Here is a 20,180-nt window from a genome sequence, read left to right on the forward strand (position 1 = left end):
AATTGAATGATAAATTGATATCCACAACTGTGTTGGGTTTGCGTGGCAAGGTTTTGGTAGCGGGGGGGCTACAGGGGTGGATTCTGCGAGAAGCTGCTAGAAGCTTCCCCTGTGTCTGATAGAGCCAATGCCAGCCGGCTCTAAGACGGGCCCGCCGCTGGCCAAGGCCGAGCCAATCAGCGCCTCTGTGATAACATATTTAAGAAGAAGAAAAACACTTAGAGAGAGAGAGCTTTTGCAGCCGGAGAGAGGAGTGAGAAGATGTAAGAAACTCTGCAGACACCAAGGTCAGTGCAGATGGAGGGGGAGGAGGAGCTCCAGGCGCCGGAGCAGAGATCCCCCCGCAGCCCGTGGTGAAGGCCATGGTGAAGCAGGCTGTCCCCTGCAGCCCATGGAGGAAGGATGAGGGGGTGTAGAGATTCCACCTGCAGCCCGTGGAGGACCCCATGCTGGAGCAGGTGGAGGCACCTGAAGGAGGCTGTGGCCTGTGGGAAGCCCACGCTGGAGCAAGTTCCTGGCCGGACCGGTGGACCCGTGAAGAGGGGAGCCCACGCCAGGGCAGGTTTGCTGGCAGGACTTGTGACCCCGTGGGGGACCCCACGCTGGAGCAGTTTGCTTCTGAAGGTCTGCACCCCGTGAGAGGGACTCCATGCTGGAGCAGGGGAACGATGAGAGGAGTCCTCCCCCTGAGGATGAAGAAGCGGCAGAAACACCGTGAGATGAACTGACCGTAACCCCCATTCCCCGTCCCCCTGTGCCGCTGAGGGGGAGAAGGTTGAAGCCGGGAGTGAAGTTGAGCCCGGGAAGATGGGAGGGGTGGGGGGAAGTGTTTTAAGAGTTGATTTTATTTTCTCATTCCTCTACTTTGTTTTGCCTAGTAATAAATTAGATTAATTTCCTCTCTAAGTTTGGTCTGTTTTGCTTGTGACAACAATTAGTGAGTGATCTCTCCCTGTCCTTATCTCGACCTACAAGCATTTCATTATGCCTTTTCTCCCCTGTCTGGTGAATGAGGGGAGTGAGAGAGCGGCTCTGGTGGGCACCTGGCCTCCAGCCAGGCTCAACCCACCACAACAACCAAAACGTGAACAGAGGCTGGAGGGGACTGCAGAGCTGGTTTGCTATTTTGATCCTTTTGTCTGGTTAATTTTTAGCAGTCAGAATATTTTGATTCTGTGCATATTATAATGCCTAGGGCAGTGATAGAGGGTGAAGTGATCATAGAGGTTTTTAAATGTATCCATCCTTATGTCTCAAATCAGAGCCTTAAAGTGAGTTCTTATCGTGCTTACACTTAGTAGAACAATGGCAGTTTGTGGCATACTTTGCTTAAGTAAGACAATTCCTACAGTGTATTTGTAAGTCCAATTTTTAAAAAATAATAAAATAGGTTTAGCAATTTTAAATACAATCAAGAATCCTCCTGATGGAGGAAATTGGGGACTGTTTGTATGGTATGCCAATGTGATGTGAAACAGATGTCTTCTGTGTGTCTTACTAAATTACAACAAAGTTGTTTTGTATCAGCATTGTCTAATATTCCCAGGAAAGAATTATCGAAGATACCGAACACCCTCACTTCACGCCAGTAGGTGTTATATCATGCGTTGAAGTGCCTTGCAGTTGATTCCTTTTAAACAGACAAAAAAAGCCCTCCCAAAACCTGTATTTAGATAAATGGATGTTTTACTTTCTTGGGTTATTCTTTCTGGCTGATACAATTTGGAATATGTTATTTCTATGTGTCCGTATCTCAATTTATCTCTGTACTGGAGGGCAGCATAAAAGCTGAGAACTTTTTCTCAAGTTTATGTTGTGATCTTGAGGGGGAAAAGCTCAACCCAGACCAACAACAAAAAATCCAGAAGTATATTTCAGCTGTTGTTAAAATGAAGACTTGATATGTTTGGCCTTGTAAATGTTCTTACTTAAAAGTGGTCAGCTGTTAAAGTTCATGCAACATATTTGGAGTAGTTTAGTTTTCTTCTTCTAGTCTGTAGTCTGGGAAAATTTGGTCAGACAGTCTTGTTCTGAGTAGGTTGCCTCCTGTAATAGCTTTATATTATAAAGTGAGCTGATAGAATGTTATGGTGAATTTGTCTGGGTTTTTTTTAAAGCACTTTATAAAATGTTTCTGGAAGTTTTAAATACATAAGCTAGTACAGCTTAGTATTTTAAAAAAAGCACAGGAACTTTTATTATAGTTGGTTGCGTTTTGGTTTTTGGTTTGGTTTTTTTGAGTGTGAGCCAAGCCCCTCTATCCTGCATTTTAGGGAATGGCTCCTTCAGATGATGAGTGAGCTTTGGTAGCATCAGATAATTTCAGCAGAGCCGTGGTAGCTGAAACGTTCAGGTTACTGAACATTTGAATTATTATCGCAGGTTTATTGAAGGAGTCAGACTATGTTGGTGAAGGTTCCCAAGAAGAGGGTGGCAGGTAGTGTATTATGGGCAACAAGGAAGGTGTATCCGCCTATGTAGTTACAAAATTTTCTCACTGGATTATTGTAAAATAGGGTTTGTTCTGTGGCCTGATCTGTTTTGTTTAGTCTGTTTCTGTCTTTTAAAATTCAAAATTTGAGAAACTTTTTATCCTTCTCTAGCCTTGCAGTAAATTCAGGCATCTCAGATGCTGTTAAATGGAGGCAGGTATACCAATTAAAGCATTGTATACTGTAGAGGGAAGGGATATTAGCTTCATATAAACAGGTAGCTAAGAATTTTTTTGAAAATTACATTAATAAACAGGAACGCCAAAAATCAGGGATGATGAAGGAAGTTCAAGCAGTGCGTCAAGTCTGGATCCTCTTGGGTTCACCTCGTGTTCACACGTGCTTGTAAATGGCAATGGCTGAGAATTCATATTCTTTAAATCTTCCCATATTTTGCATTACTGACAGGTAGAATAACAGTATTTTGCGAATCAGCTTGCTGCTTCATTTCCTAACAAATTGCATATTAAAATGTGAAGCTTCTGTCATTTGCATCTGTGAAAACCTCTACGCCTTTTAATCAATGCAATTTTTTAAAAAGCTAGTCACAAACTTGGGGGAGGGGCGCGGGGGGGAAGCACCTTTTTTTAAAATCGCTGTGTATTTCACTTGGAGAAGATATTAAAAAAAAAAAACCAAAAAGTACCGGAACTTGGAGTCGCTCTGCTCTCAAGCGTTGGCTGTATCAGATCCCCTAGCTAAGGCCCCACTTCCCCGCACACTAGCTTGGTATGCAGAAGCTGCGGAGTCTGTTCAGTGTGCTTTATTTACGGAAACAGCGGGGTTGAGATTGATTGCGTTGTAAGACAGTGTGTGGATGAGGGAGGGTCACAGCACATGCTCAGTCCTGTCAGTCCGAGGGCGAAGTTTCTGCGTTCTGCGTGCAGGCTTAGGTCATAGCACAAGCTCAGTGAAAGCTCTCTGAGGTCTCTCAGACTGCATGTGCCTCCATTTTGAGTTGGTAGAGTGGAAAAGGCAGAGTTTTAGCTGTTAAGTAGAGGGTTCAGGAATACATCTAAACCCACAAGAGCCTGTCATAGTCATGGATGATCCATTCAGCCCCTGCAGGTAGGCTACATCACTCTGGCCTCCCCTAAACTATGATGATTTTTGCTGTTGTTTGTGACTTCTGAAATGTTTATGAAATCATTTCATTACTATTGCATGTTCCTCAGAACCTTGTAATCACATCAGCTTTGCCGTGCAGCTGTTCGGATGGTGCATGAGGGCACTGAGCAGGGAATCTGCTGCCTGAGGGGTGCATGTAGCAAAAACATTGAAGCTGCGTGGGCTTAATTTTTTTTTATTTTTTATTTTTTTTTCCTCCCCTCTCTCGTGGTGCAGTTTTAATTTCAGTTGTGCTGTCTGCATGCCAACCTTACGGCAGGTCCGTAGGGAGCTGTAGAGGCGCTGTGCAGGATGCAGCGGTACCAAAGTGGCTCTCAGGAAATGTTTGGGCCTGCACCAGACTGGGTAGGTAACGTTCCAGGGAGGGCTGTAGATCAGCAGCCATTGGTTGTGCGGAGGATGGGTGGTTCTCGTTTGATTGAGGGGCAGTGATCGTGCTGATACTTCCTCAAGTATTAAGGGGGGGGGGGGGGAAGTAGCCAGCGTGGTTCTGCTTGCTTGTCAGTCACATGCAAATAACATCCAAAATGCAGCGATATTGTCTTAGGTGTTGAGGAGCTTGTCACGTGGCAGCGGTGTGAGCAACTCCCGCGTCGGTTTTATCGGGCTAGCAAAACAAATTTTTAGACTGATCTGAATAAAATAGAGGACTTGGGCTCCACAGTTGGTTGCAACTGGCTTTGAGGTCCTTGTGGGACAGCCATCAGTGACTTGTCACTGCTAAATAGAAATGGGTTTGAGAGGACTGGGGTGCGTTGAGTGGGAGTAAACTTGATTCTGCAGCGTGTTCTCATTCACAGTAGTGTCTGAACTTGTGCAAAACGGGGTGCCGTTCTGCTGCGGCCCTCTGCCCAGCCCATGGGCTTGCAGGGCTGATCTTGGCACCGTGGGGTCTATTGCTGAGGGGAAATACTTCAGTCGGGTTAACTTGTTTGCGAGTTACGGAAGCGTGTTGAGTTTGAAGGTGACAGGACGGTTTGCGCTGCTCATAGCGACATCACTGGAACTTTATAGTGGAAGGTCGACTCTTAGCCTTGCACACGCAGTCATTCACCTGTGCAGTGTGCGTTACTTGGGGCTACCTTCCTTCTCTTGCCAGAATGAATGATGAGGAATGAATGATGAATAAGGCTGCATGATTTTACCCATGTTAGTGCCATGCCCGTATCTGTATGCTGTCTGAAGCGTCATTCCCTTTTCCATTTCCTTTTATACCTATAGAGCATCAAAATCAAGACCACCTATTTAGCGTGGGTCACCGGTTACTTTCGCCGTTGGCTGGAGCAAAGTCACGCTAGTGATTATAGAGCACGATTCCCTTCAACTTCAGCCTGGCTCAATCACCTCATAATTAAAAGGGTTGTCTCTGTAGTCCAAGGTTTTAGAAACATTTTTATTCCTAATAAAGAAGCTACTTGAATATGTACAGGAATATGACACTGCTGTGCAGGAATACAGGGTTATGACACCTTATGTCCTTAATACTTGTTTTAAATGTTGACTTATAAGCAGAAGGGAATGCATTATGGGATGGCGAGGGTACAAACCAGTCTGTTTTGTGCTGGTTTTCAGTGATAATTTGTGCACGCATTTTAAAAAGATTTGGGATAAAATGCTGCTTCTAAACTTAAAATGAAAATTCGCTCCTGCTTATTTTTAAAAAGTATAAGGTTAACTTACAGTACCTTGGGTGGAAAAAAATGACAACACCTCTAGGTTGTAACGAAACAAAATCTGATTGTCAAAAGTATTATGTTTGGTAAAACAAATACTGCTGCATTAATATGCCAAATAAGGCATTTTTCACTTAATTACTTGCACATGAGAACTTGTGGATGTGATGTTGGTTGTATTGACCCCCAGAATCCCCCCTTGAAGGGTGCCCCTGGTGTCTGTGCTATGCTCGTGCAGAATCAGATGGGTCCTGCTCCTAGCAAATACATAGATTTTTTTTTTATGCCCTGTGGCAATGCTCCTCTCACAGCAGACCTTCAGCATTTTTTGAGATCTCAGGTTTTTTCCTTCCATGTGCTTCAACACAAATGTCTTTCACCTGTGTTGCCAGTTGTGGGGCTGCTCAGCCAGTTCATAACCAAAGCAGTTCCCTAGGTTTGTGCATAAGTGTTACACTTTGGTTTTTTTAAAAAAAAAAAAAAAAGAGCAACAACACAAATAGAAAACTAAGTGCTCCCCAAAACAAAAACCAAACCCTTGGTAAGGCTGTCTGCTGTGAGTTATCTGTGGTACTGGTGGGATACTTAGTGCGCTGAAAAGACCCTCTCTCCTTGATGAGGCTGTGCAGCGTGCTCCTGCGGTTACTACTGATGGTGAGGGCTGAGGCTGGCCGGGTGCCCAGAAGATTCTCTCCGGTTCTGAGACTGTTGATAGGTGATCTGGTGAGTTACAGTTCCACTGCAAACAACTGTTTGAAGTTACAAATATATGACAGGAAGTGCTTGTGTTTTGTCCTTTGGGTGAAGAAATAGTGGCCAAGTACTTGATAGTCTTTGTTCTGGCTTCATTTTAGCTTTTTTAAAGACTTAAACCAGTAAGATTACCTCTTCCCCCTTCCTTCCAATCTTTAGGCTGTAATTTGTTTTCATTAGAGCTTTGTATTTCCTAGTGTATGATGGAACTAGGGGTATCTTCAAGCTTGTTTTATGCTTTGCATTTTTCATGCTTCTCAGTGTATCTGCTGTTCAAGGCAGCTGGAGAGCTCTGTGGTCAAGCAAGCTACGAGACTGAGTGGTAGATCGTTCCGTCTAACCTTGATGAAGCTTTAGGGGAAAAAATTAACTGCTATGTTCCTGCCTGGTTCCACTGTCCTGCATGTGAACTGTGATTGTGCTGAAGAAATGGTGCTGGTGTAGTATATAGTCATTTTAATAGTGAATATTTGCTCTGGGAAGTGCAAAGGTACTGCCTGGCCATTTCAGAAACTTATACAAGATCAACACTTCAAGCAACATAATTCCATGTTGAATTCATTTTCATATTTATTTATCAGTGTAAATGTTGCTTGTGAATAAGTAACACTCTGGTTCTATTAAAATCACATGTAGACCAGATAAAAATCTTTGTATCATGCAAAAGTTTCCACTAATTCATTTTTTTTAACTTGTGATCGAAATACTGGTGCCTTCCTTATTTGAAGGTAAACAAATATTGGAAAAACAAGTGTTAGGGAGGCGATCAATGAAATCCACAAGCAAAATTTTATCCACACAAGTAATTCCTATGTGGAGAGAATGCTTGTTTCCTTTGCAACAACTTGAGTGTCAGAATTGCTGTATTACAATCACTTCTGTCCTACCTTCTGAGTAGGGGACAATACTTCTAAGGACTGTATAGTCTTTTTTCTCATATATAAACCTGATGAAAAATAAAGTTATCTTGAAAAAACTTTCCCTGTTTGACTCAAACTTCTGCAACTACTTCCTTCTCCAAACAGCAGCACGGGTGCAGAACACCGAGTCCTCCACTTCCTCTAAGTTCTGAGTTTGCAATCAGTCAGCAGGTTTGAGCTTGTACTGAAGATACAAATGTTAGTACATGTTTATTCATTCCTGCTTTAGATTGAGCAAGTACTAAAAACGTTCCTGTATAAGTTCATTTGCCTGAAATGCAGGCTTGATTTTTTCACTTAGAACACAAAATCGCTTATGCTTTTTTTTAATTATAACACACTGTTACAACAAGTTTTAAACAAAACTTAAGCTTACTAGAGGCCAGCCGTTAGCAAGAATATTTTCTGAGCGTTAAGACACTTCTTCTAGAAAAGGGATTTTAAAGTCTTGCTTTAAAAAACCAGGTTTAAGGCACAAGTGCGAACTGGACACATGAAATCTGGTAACTTGGAGTAAAGTCTTTTATGTAGAAAATAATTGTTGGGAAAAGCTAACAGGCCATTGCTTAGTCTGTACATTGGTATAGGTCCCCCTGTAATGAAAACAGAACAATGTGACCAACTCCTTGTCTTTAAGGGAGAACTGCTGTTTGTTTAGAAAGGGGTGGGTAGGGGAGCCCATTCTGTTATTCTTGGGCACCTAACTCACAGGTTTGTGGTAATTGTGGGGTTTTTTTGGTTAAAGGTTGAATGTCCTGGACCTGATTGTCCCTTTTGTATTTTGAACTGCATAATGTAAGAACAGAACATGCTTAAGAATGGTCTTCCTGGGTCAAACTGAGGATCTATTTGGCTCAGTGTCCTGTCTCCCTACAGTGACCATCAGCAGATGCTTGGAGAAAGTACGAATAGAGCTGTAATGTATGCCAGAGGCTTATTGTGTTTGTGGGCAATCTATTTTGCATCACTGTGGTGAAATCTTATGACTTCTTTAGTGCTGCAGAGGAGCAAGTGTATGTGAAGCTCTTTTTTATATATATATATATGTATGTATGTATTTTTTTATAGTTAAGTCTTTGCAGACAGAGCCTGCATAGCATTGGATAAGGGAGGAGCGTGGCAAAGGAAGTTCTGAATTTTGTTTTATAGATGCACAGAATAAAATGAAACAGAATGTCCTACCAAATGGATCTCTTGAATGTAATGCCAGTCCCTTTCAGTCCCTGATAAACTGTTTTTTAACCAGCTGAAGTTGGAGTGGAGTAATTTTGTTCTCTCCCGTTTTGTCCCTCTGGAGATGGAACAAAATGATCCTTGCCAGATGTTTTTAGAACTGCCTCTGAAGAGCATTTTTTTCATCTTGGGTATTGGACCAGTCTGGAGATTTTCCTAACTACTTCAGATTTACATTAATTCTACAGAAATCACAAATATCTAGGAATTGCCTTACTGTATCACACTTTGAATTTATGTAACTGATTATCTTGCCAATAATAGTGCTGTTTGGCTACATCAATGTTAAAGTGTATGATTGCAGTTTATCATCTATTCTGCCTGTAATGCATATAGCTAATCTGGTTTTGGTTTTATTTATTAAGCCATTGATTTTCTTACCAGGCTTTGTAAATAAACCCAAATCTCATAAGACTCATTCTTTAGTGCTATGGCTTGTTATTGCTTATTAGAACCAAAAAGCCAACACCCAACACCCCACCCAAACCCCTGCATATCCTAGCTTTAAGCTGTGTCTTTCCTCTTTTAATCTTTCGTCATATAAAAATAATGACCTCTTCCAACTGTTTTTTACATGCTCCCTTAGCTAACAATCTGTCTTCACACTGTGATGGTTGAATGCATAGTAATTGCTGTTCTGGTACCCCTTCTGGTCTCAACTAGAGAGCCCTGTCCCCTCCTACCGCCTGTGTTCCAGGATGGTGAGAGCTGCTTAGACTGAAAGTGCCTCTAGTTTAATTGTCAGACTTCTTTTGCACTGTGAAGTTTGCCTTAGTGATATGGGTATGTTGCAGGAGGCTGTGCTTTTTAGCAAGTTGTTGGTTTTGAAAAGCCTTTTTGGAGGGCTCAAAAGAGAATCAGAAAGACTGTTTGAGAGGTAGTCTGTGGCTGAGCGATCTGGCCAGTTTAAAAACTTTTTTCTGTTGAAGCATCCCTCTAGTTTAATTACAGATCATCTCAACATACAGAATCAGGAATGATTATGCAGTTACATGGATAGCACAGAATGTTGTCCTATATGTGATGTTTAGGTTCTGGTGGTTGGTTTTGTGGTTTTATTTCTTTTGTTTTTTTTTTTAAACTTAATGGTAGCATTAAGTTATTTTTGTGTTTTCTGAGCTGTTGCTGGCTAGTAGCAGGTGTTTCAGAAAGCCGGTGGAAGTACAGTATGTGGTACAAAGCATTGAGTGCGTGGTGACCCCAGCAGAACAAAATCAAACCCTGTCTGTTGGGTGAAACGAAATGATGAACAGCATGGTTGGTTCAGTGTGACAGTGCAGTTGTACCACCGCCCTCACCTCTCTCAGGCGTGTAAGTCAGTATAAAACACGTGCAGTTACTCCATAGCATGGTTCTGGCTGAAGCTTGGTAGTAAAAAGGCAAACGTGAAAGAAGCTGTATCACGGTTTTGAAGATTCCACCTTGTACTTGGACGTGCAATCCCTGACGTTGAAGGTCCACCTTACGTACACAGTGTGCGTAGTTTCTTTCAGAAGCCTGGCTTCCTAGCGCAGATCTTCACTAAACATGCTGGGTAAAGAATGACTTTGGATTCCTGTCAAGGATAGGACAGCGCAGAGAAGTGCTGCAGAAATCTGAAAGTGCCTTTGCCTCCAAACTCCGGAGGGTTTTGCTGCGAGTTTCCAGCCTTGAATCCTGTGCGGCTCTGGCAATACCGTACCAGCAGTTGGTACTGCAAGTCCTGAACCCGAGTTATCCTCAGAGCTGATCTGGTGTACTTCGCTGCAGCTCAGACTCTGTCTTGTGGCGGTTCTTTTGTTGCCATGTTCCGGTCCTTAATGGCATTGCAACTCTGCGTTATTGTCACGGACAAAGGCTACCGGTTGTGCCAGCTTTTGTGCAAATGGTCTGAGTCTGGTGTACGGTGCAGACAAGGAGGTAGATGATAAACAGAGAGGGTTACACTTGTTTCTGTATTGGAAATCGTGCAGGAACTGTTGCTGCCAGCCTTCCTTCCTCCCTCTCCTTCTCTCTAAAGCCGATAAATTAAAGCTCTGCACCACCCTGTGCTGTCTCCTGTCCCTTTCTCATCCTCGCCTCTGAACCGTTTTCTCTCTGTGGCGCCGCTTTTGGCCTTGAACCTCCAACCTCCCCTGTTGCTTTAGAATTGAAAGGACGAAGCTTTATTGAACTGAACATCCTCTCTCTTCTCTCCAAACTGTTTGGAACAAGCCTCTCCTGGATTAGAGTGTGCTTGTTTTGCCCTGCTCTGCTACAGAAGCTTCTTGCCTTTTTGATATTCAGTCGCAGGCTTCCATCTCCTTTCTGACCAGCCCCTGTTTACTTTGCAGAATACAACGTTGTCATGGCAACAGGTTACTTTTCAAAGGGAACATCTTGTCATTATATTTAATCCACTGCAGCTGAAGAGGACTGAAATATTAAGTTGTTGTTGCTATGGATACTGCTTTGTTACATCAGTTTCTTTTGTGTCAGATTTCATATACAGTGTTGGGTCCTCTTTTTTCTTTCCCATAGAATAAACACAGAGTGCCGTTCCATTCTTATTGTAATTGCTCTCCACCAATATAATTTAGCTTAAAAATCTACAGTGCATTTTTGTTTCCATAGCAAGAATTTTTTTTTCCATTTGCAAACCCGTTCCTGGGGATGTGGAAACAGTAAAAATTATTTAACAGGTTGCGTGCCCTTGCAGAGCGATCAGCTTTGTGCCCTTTTTAAAAGTGTGATGTAGCGCAGTCTGAAAGAGCTTCCTGCACAGCAGCTTAATTCAGTCCAGTCCTTACCTTTTGGGAGAGGGAGTACCTTTAGAGTGTGAATGTAATCAGGAAATGGTAAATGAGTGATGAAAAGGCACACAGAAATATTTCTCTCGACACTTCATGGTTGGATAGCCCCATTGAGTTTCCCCGGCTAACTCCACGTGAATGCTTAGGAGCAGAAGCCCCATCCAAAACTTTGCTTTTATCTTTGCAATTACTTATAGGATGCTGGAGCATCCTATAATTAGTCTTGGTTCCTAAATGCTTTATTTATCATATGCAGTGTGATGCAACTGAAGAAATTGGGAATTGGGGGATATTTGGAGTCCTGATTTTTTCCTAGCTAAACAGAAAATAGCTTTATTTTTTGTTTAAGTACGAAACCTGCTTGTGTGGCCTTCGGCTGATGTGAAGTATTGTAGCTGGTAGAAACTGCATAGACATGTTTTAAGTTTGACTTGCACTGACTAGTAGAGATGCGCATAGTTTTAAAATGAATTCTGGGAATAAAGGAAGAGCATCAGCATTTTCTGTTGTCGGTTCCCCCTTCATTCCTCACAGGGGAAAAACTCTGACACCTTGTAGCCGAAAAAATGTACGCTAGCATTTAATTTATAACGTTGTTGTAAATATAAAATTGATTTCCTAGTTCAGTCATTTCTTTGCATAACCTGAAAACAAGAGAACAGTGTCAGATCACGTCTTGCAAAAATATGCATTGGAGAAAAAACATTTTGATGTGTTCTCGTTCTTTTCAGGAGACTTCTGGCACATATTTTAGAGTGGATCTGCTTACCAGGAAGGTAGCATTGCGTAGACATCATGACATAAGACTGAGTATTACGAAACCTGTGTTTATTCCCGTCTGACAGGTTCTCCTCTCATGTTGTCTTGGATAAGGTCCATTCAGATCCAGTGCTGTAGCTCACCTGCTTGTGCACCGATGAGTAACACTTCAGTAAGGTGCAGTTTAACTTAATACACATATGCATCATACTTGAAATTATGAGGTGAAAATGTTCTTGAAGATATGCAAATAATCATGTCAAAAAGCCCTCTAGTAACTTTTTTGACTTCAAATGGTATTTAGTGGTTTGGGCTATCCATTGTTAGGTTCGCTCAGGGCTAGCAGTTTGCGGTCGTGATCTTAATTCCTAGAGTTTCCTTTAAACTTTTCCTCAGTCATTGCTTATGATCACTGTGAACACAGCAGGGTGAATAAGAAATCCTGCAGGGTGGCAGCTTACTTGTAAAATGATGTCATTTTTTCTGTAACAGCAAATTGCAAGATTAATTCAAGCTTGCTGTTTCCAGCTTAAAGATGGTGATCTCTTAGTAGGTTTATGCTTGTGCTCTTCCCCGCTAGTGTGTTGAGACTCGCTTAAATGCCTTGCAGTTACTGAAGTGTTAAATTCAAAAGTTTGTACTGTCACAGCTCTGAATTTTGTTGTCCTTTTAGTGTAATATGCAGGATATAAATAAAAGATGTCTGTTTAAATAAGAACAATTTACAGGAAAGGAAGAATGTTGATGTTAATGGTATTGAATTTCCTTGGATTTGGTTATGTTTTTTAATGCTATTTTATGAGAGTCTTAGTCGTGTAGGTTTTCAGACTAGCTGCAGTCAGTATCCCAAGTACCAATGTTCAGGCACAGGTGCCTTTGTAGTGACAAGAGCTGGGTGTGTGAGATTACAGCAGAGAGGTCCCGTGGATTCAACTGTAGTCCTTGAGAAATTAGTATTTCCAGTAAATAGTTTTGTTCATGGGCTGCCTTGTTGCTTATATTGTAAGATATTAAATAAAGAAAAAGGGTCAAAGGGCACTCTTCAGTGATAGTTTTATTTGCTCTGTTAGTCTGTTCAAAATTTAGGAAGACAAATAAATTCTGTCATGTCACGTGTGTTGTTCTGGTTTATATTGGCATACCTGTAACTCCTGTTACTGCCAGGGTAATTCTACTGCAACATGAAAAAATAGTTTTTCTACCATATAATGTGGTGTTTCAGTAACTCCAACCAATGGTTGAGCAGCACAGAGCACTTCAGAGTGTAATTCTCACTACGTGGAGGACAGTTCATTTGGAACTCGAAGGGTTTTTTTATATACGTATCTCTTCAAAAGAGTGGAAAAATGAGGACCAAGTGTATTACGTCGAAGGGAAGCCCTTTTTGGATGGATTGAATTAAATTCACTTCTACAAATGTTATAAAGCATGGTTTTTTTGCTTTTTAGATTTTCCACACTTTGTGTCATGCTAGCTGATGTGATTTTAGCAAATGAATTAGCAGCAGCAATAATAATTTTAACTTCCTAAAACAAGAACTAGATAACATTGCATGTGAGATCCAAAGTAACTTGAATGGTTTTCCATGATCTCTGCCTGGAAATAGAGGAGTTAGTTTTGCCAATTCTGGTAACGCGTGGCTCTGTTCTTCAAAGATTAAGATCCAAAATATTTTTAAGCTATTTTCTCTTTCAAAATGAAAATTACCACAGAGATGTTCATGAAGAACATGGTATTTCCTGTGCATTAATCTGTAGCATAGTGATTCATATGTTGTCTGCATCGCTTTAGGTTTGGTGTTGAGATAGGCAGTTAAAGGAATGTAGTGGTAGTCAAGTCAGATGCTTGTTGGACAGTGAGTCTCTGCACAGCAGGCGTTGGAGTTGGCTGGCTAAAGCGGAGCTGCGGGGAGCTGTAGAGGCTGTTAAAGGATCTTGATTACAAGTCAGTGCTGCTTCTGGGTTGCAAGAAATGAAACATCCACACGTAGGAAGATGTGTGTCCCGCTGTCGGCTCCCCAATGCTTTCTTGCTCCTGTGATGATAGATCACGCTGATCCCCTTCTTGACTTCAACTGCTTGACTAAAAGCTCCGGACTTGCCCTGTTGGTTTTTGCCATTTGCAGTGTGGCCTGTAATACACCTGAGTATATCCCTTCTTATTAAGGTATTGTTTTCGCTCCTCTTCCGTTTGCACTGGAAATGCAATGACAAAAAAATACAGGATATGATCCTATATTTCATTAATTGTAATTCTTCCTCATTACTGTTTGTTTTTTTTTCTTTTTCTTTATAAATTAGGAGGCTAAACAGTACCCAAGGTGAAATCAGAGTTGGACCCAGCCATCAGGTAAGGGATCTCTTTTGTATTCTAATATCCAGGGGACATGCTTTTGCCACTTGATCTGTTCAGAGGACACATTTAAAATTATATGCATTCAAATACAATGAGTTTTTTAGATTCATCATGAGTTCTTTAGAATTTCTTGGCTCAGTTAATGAGATTGTCAAATGTTGATATGTTAATGACTTTTACTAGCAGAAGTGCTGTTGGGTTAATTCTAGAATAGGATTGAAGGAATATGAGTAACTACTGGAAACAAAGGAAAAATCTCAGCTATTATTGGGTACTTTCTGGAGTTAAAAATGAATGCATTCTCAGCTGGCTTTCACCAAGCAATGTTTTTAATAAACTATTAAATTAATTTAGTGGTGTTTTCCGGTTATATTGAAAGTTGGTATTTTAATTTGCAGAGTAAAATTGTCAAGTTGATAGTATGGTGCCTATAACAGTTAGTCCTTTTTCATGAATCTATGTGTTTAAACAAAATGGAGTTCTAGTAGAAGTGATTAAAAAAGACAAGTTTTCCAAGAACATTATAAAATTAGAAAGATGGGGGAACTTTAAACCTGAGAGAGGTTTCTTTCCTCTACAGGAACTGTGTTGAGATATACAGATATATTTATGTATGTATTCATCTTTTAACACGGGATACAGTGCTTTTAAACATGTCTATTAATGTAGCTGTCATTAATGCAGAATTCACTGTAAGGTCGCTCTGCCTTTTATGTTTGTCTCGGAGCGTGCTCTGTCTGGTGTCACGTCTGTGGCGTTGCATTTCCTCATTGACTTGTGTTTACACTTGAAGTCTGCACATGTTCTCGTCTTATTTTTGTACGTTAAGTGAGTTTGGCCAACTGTGGTACTTCAGCATGAAAGTCGGGGGGCATTGTGTGTTTAGGAATTCAACAGATGTCTTAAAAATGAAATTAGTATTTATAATTGGAGTAGTTTGGGCAGCTGTTGGGGATAGAGCTCTTCCTGTGTTGCCATGTGCCAACATCACCAACACGCTCCGCCTGCCATTCGAGAGGTTAGCTGGTCCTCACCCTTTTTACCCGCACAACTTACAAAGCAGTTTAAATTCTTTTTAACTAGGAGGCACGGTGAATCTGGATTATTATTGAAATATACTTTTTTGTCCATTGTATATAGAAGTCATGTTCTAGTTATGGTATCTTATTTGTATTTCCCAGGAAGTTTTTCTTATGCAGGCTTTCTTTTAACTTTCTGATGTTGTAAAGAGGATAAGTTTTGATTTTAAAGGAAGAGAGACCTCAGTTGTATTGGGTTTTTGGCTGTGAGAAACAATAAGAACTTAAACAAGAACAATAAGTTCTTAAACCAGTGTCTTAAGTCATTTGGATTGTTAAAAAAGTAATTGAGAAAGTACACTGAATGTGTTCAAACACTGGGAAGCAGAATAAGGTTAAGATTCTAGATGTTAGCTCTAATTTGAGGGAAATCCTTTGTAAGCTTTGAAATAATCTGTTTTTAAAGAGCATCAACATACAACTTACTCTGGTTTATAAGGCCAAATCCTTCACTAGGACCTGAGTGCTCGACAATTCCTTTACCTGTGGAATTGACTTGGACAGTACAAAGTGCTGGATTTTGCATCCAAGTGATGAATATTCGTTCAGATTCGTTTTAAACTCTTGTTTAATAACTAGTGAAAGTAAACATTTATGGAACCTATGTAACATTCCTAAGGATGTTTTACATTTAGAGGAAAAAAGTTCTTGGCATTTAAACCTGTAGTATTCTTTTCACTAGTCATAATAAGAGTGCTGTAAATGATACCTTCGAAACAACTTTCATCTCAAATTGTCATCTAATATTTTGGCAGGTATTAGTCACCTGTGCTGTAAGGTATAATTACCAGATGCATTTATGGATGGGGGGGAAAATAAGTAGGAAGAAGGTCCACTGATTTAGAATACTGTTAATTTTTGCTTGCTTAATATTTTAAACTTCCATTGTTCTTTCACTCATTTGCCGAGCATTTATGTTTCTGACAATTGTCATCGCTAAGAGGATATATTCTCATCTTGTTAATTAGTATAAGGTATAATCTTAAGATATTTGAATGGTTGGTGGTAGGAAGTCAGATTGAAGATGATATTTGCCGCTTTCTGTTCTGTAGTCTGATTCGTTCTGTGGAAAGTGTAAAAAATAGTCTCCTCTACACATTGGGCTTTAACTCAGGGAATGGATACGCTTTCTTCCACCCACCTTATTGAGAATAAGGTATATATAGCAGAATCCAGAAACAACCGTGAGATCCCTGCAGTGCTTTCTGATGAGTATCTGTTGCCTTCATTTTCCTTAAATTATGCGTGTTACAGATGCTGGTGGATTGTTGGTATTTTTTTGTTACTTAGTGCAGAGATACCTCAAACTGCTGCTTGTATCATAATAGCAAGTAGGGACACAAGTGAAGATAAAGGTTTTGTAGAATTGCAGTTCTCAAAATTTACATGCATAGGAGGAGGAGAGTGGGTCTCTACTAAATGTTCCCCTGTGAAAACTTTCAGCTAACAAATTAATGGCCAGAGGGGTTCAAGAGGAAGTTGCTCTTAGGAATAACTCTAGTAATTAAGCATGTTCCTAGGGTACATAAGGATGAACATTAATTTGTGAAAGCACCCTGGTTGCTAGAATGCATAGCTCTCATAGAAATCTCATCTTGGTACAATGCTTGCTTATCCTTTTCCAGAGGAGAAGCTCAATGACATATCCCATTTTCCCAGGCAAGAAGTAAAATAAAGTACAGATTAAAGAGCGGAACATAAAAGACATCTGAACCTGTGACTTGTAATTACTGGTTACGTATAAATGTTGCCTCTCAAATATGTTTAGGATAACTATAGGTGGTAATTATAGGGCTTAAAATCTGTTTTGGAACAGGCTCTCAGCTATCTCATCCCATAGCAGTCGATGACTAAAGATCCTAATTGGGTCTCTGGATACAGTGTAATACTTATTTAGTGGCAGAGTTCATTTCACCAGCTACCTCGCTTTCAGGAAATGTCATCATTTCTTTTTAGACTTTTAATGATTTGCTGAGGACTAAATTTTAAACTTAGTTTCACACGTGTAGGATTTTTACTGATTTAAAATGGTACCCATATGGTAGCCACATTCTTGCCATCTTTCATATCAGTACGTTATATGAGTATGTTTTAGCCTGGCAAGCAGGACTTGTAACAGCATCTTTTTGACAAATGAAAACTAACCGTCTCTGTGAGGGTAAATTGTCCAACAATGTTTGATTTATATGCAGCGGAGGACTACATATGCGGTACAAAATGGTTTACTTTCCAGCTGTGGTATTTCTGCAGACATGCTTGCATTTGGTCTGCATGCACTGCTGGTGGGCTGAAGTGATGTTAACCCTGCGTAACTGTCGGAAAATGAACTGCCCTTTTAAAAGGAGGAGTACTGGATAAAGTGCATAGATTGGGGCTTGATGACCCAGTTTCCTCAGACCTCTGAAACTTGGATCAAATAGCTTCACCACCTGTTGTCTGACTATCTTCCATCTCCGAGATCATATTATTCCAGAGAATTTAGAGACTTTGTTATTAATAACACTTGTGCATCCTCCTAACATTGTTAATAACTGTAATGTCTGTATGAACTCTTCATGGTTTTTTCCCTAGGCTAAGCTTCCTGATCTGCAGCCATTTCCTTCCCCAGATGGTGACACAGTGACACAGCATGAAGAACTTGTGTGGATGCCAGGAGTCAATGACTGTGACTTACTTATGTACCTTAGGGCGGCAAGGTAATTTCAGCCAAGATACTACCAATGTCTTTTTAGGATGCTGGAGTGGAAATGTGGGCTGCCGTGTACGTGCGGCTGGCTACGTCGCTCCTTTCTGTTCTGTTTTGGTGTAGCGTGGATGTCAACTGGATAAGCTGAAATGTTTAGTTTGAGACAAGAATGCTCTGCTTGGGCCAACACAGAATCTTTCCGTTGGCTGTGGCTTTTGGATTTAAAATGCAAAGCCAGCAGTGTGTGCTAGCATGATAGAAAGAGCATTGGGTGCGGGCTGTGTAACAAGGGCAGTGCTCCGAGTGGAATAGCCGTGACAGCACAGGATTCCTTCAGAGACTAAATGTTTTTTGAATGACCTCTAGTTTGCATTTCAGTTTTATACAGATCTCTGGTGTGCCTGGTAGATTCATCAGATGCACTGGTGGGCCTCGTAATAATTCAGAGTATGAGTAAATTGCCTGTAGTTTTGAGAATTCAAAGATGTGGGGGATCTGCAATTTAAGTCAGTTTTCTGATGTAATGAGACCAACATTACAACAGCAGGTTTGCTGTTGCTGGTGAGACTCTGTCCTTATATCTGGAGGTTATGTCTTCCATAATCCTGATCAGGCTTTGGTACTACTGTAATGCAGATTTTTAATTGATGAAATCCACTTAGCTTGGATTTTAATTCTGAATTAATTATTCCATATGCTGAGGTGACCCAGGTTTGCATAACAAATAGCAGTGTTTGTGGTGCCTCGTTTTACTTGTTTCCACAACAGCGCGAGGCTCTGAAATTTGTGATTTAAGGTGTAAATATACTATTTGTGTAGTGCATGATGATGCATCAAACAGCAGCTGAAGAATTTAAACTTTTTTCCTCTCAAACTATAAAGGAGCATGGCAGCTTTTGCGGGCATGTGTGATGGAGGATCCACAGAAGACGGTTGCGTTGCAGCCTCCCGTGACGACACTACACTTAACGCACTCAATACAGTAAGTATATAGAAGTATGGAAGAACAGTCTTTCCCTTTTTCTGGACTACTTAAAGCATATAGTGCATGAAATATTTAGCAGGCAACATAGATTTTGGGGATCACAATGTGACTATGATAGTAGCCTAGGATATATTCCTTTCAAATACCAACTAGTTTTCAAAAATCTAACCTACAGAACTTCAGTGATAAACTTTTGGGGGGTGCCTTTAAGATGACAGCTAGCAAATGCTCTGTATGGGAAGCTGCTGAGGTCAAGTACACCACCTGGAATTGTTACCTACTCAGCTGATGCCTGACCTGGCTATTGGTCCTTTCATTCAGTCCAGCTGGCTTCTAGCTGTGGGAGAACAGTTATTTCCTAGAAGGAAAATTCATAACGCCATCAGATGTATAGTGTCACGTATGTGGTAATGACTGTTGGGAATTTGTCCCACTCATGATCCAGTTTTCATTAATATTTATATCTGGATGCATGTATGTCCAATTATCACTTGCAAAAACATAATGTGCATAAATAAATTGCTGTTTTAAGATCAAGCTGAAGAAACTTGTCTGTCATTCCGTATGTTTTGGTAACATAGTGATATCTGCAGTTGTTTGTTTCCCCGGAGCCCTATCTGCAGCTTTTGGAGCACTGTGGTGGTAGTGACTCTAAGCTGACCTTTGTTGTGTCTTTATTGTTTCCTTCCTGAAATAAAAGGAATTGTGTGTAACTGGTCATATGTTCCTCTGAAGAAACACATAGACAGATCTGCTGATTCTACCGACGAACAATTTACATTCTTCCTCTTTTTATGTCACTTTTATCCATAAAACATATCTTGGAGGTCTGAACAGTTGAGTTCTGTCCTGTCGTTTTCATGATTATTGGCTACATTCTAATCCCATGCGCTTGTGAAAGCTGTGCAAAGGACAGGATGTACCCTTTGCTGAACAAGCATCTAGCTAAATCTACAAAATGTTTCAGGGGCAATCACAACAGCAATGTACAGACCCCAGGGACAGCTGGGAGGACTGGGAGCAGCTTCAGTTGACCGTGTTTTTTGTGAAACTGCCCAGGGAGGATGCAGCGTGCAGCTTCAGATTTATATTTTAAATATCTCCTTTCCTAAAAGTAGTTTTAAGCATATTCTGTTTCAGTGTCCAGCGCCATAACTATCTACAGCTTCTCGTACATTCTTTGCTCACAATGCTTGAGGCTCAAGTAATTTGTTTGCATTCAGTAAAAATAAACCAGTTAGTGATACCAACAAAAACAACTTAGTATGTTGTACTCCTGCAAATTGGCAAATGTTAAATACCACCTAATGACCACAATGTTATGTCTGCCTTTGCTTGCTATGCTT

The 20,180-nt window shown here is 40.8% G+C and overlaps 1 protein-coding gene across 6 annotated transcripts in view; it reads left to right on the forward strand.

Moving 5' to 3' along the window:
- The window catches only part of RERE (arginine-glutamic acid dipeptide repeats), a 251,426-nt gene that overhangs the window by 139,202 nt on the left and 92,044 nt on the right, over positions 1 to 20,180 (forward strand). For 5 of the 6 annotated variants that reach the window (XM_054849562.1, XM_054849563.1, XM_054849565.1 and 2 more), the window contains exons 7-9: positions 14,030 to 14,078; positions 17,735 to 17,859; positions 18,732 to 18,831. In XM_054849562.1, coding sequence (XP_054705537.1) covers positions 14,030 to 14,078; positions 17,735 to 17,859; positions 18,732 to 18,831 — 274 coding nt within the window. Of the gene's footprint in view, positions 1 to 3,419; positions 3,561 to 14,029; positions 14,079 to 17,734; positions 17,860 to 18,731; positions 18,832 to 20,180 lie in introns of those variants that run through there. The other variant, XM_054849567.1, reaches the window with a different exon arrangement.

This window comes from Grus americana, chromosome 21 (assembly GCF_028858705.1).
Source record: "Grus americana isolate bGruAme1 chromosome 21, bGruAme1.mat, whole genome shotgun sequence".
In the NCBI taxonomy this organism is placed as follows: Eukaryota; Metazoa; Chordata; class Aves; order Gruiformes; family Gruidae; genus Grus; species Grus americana.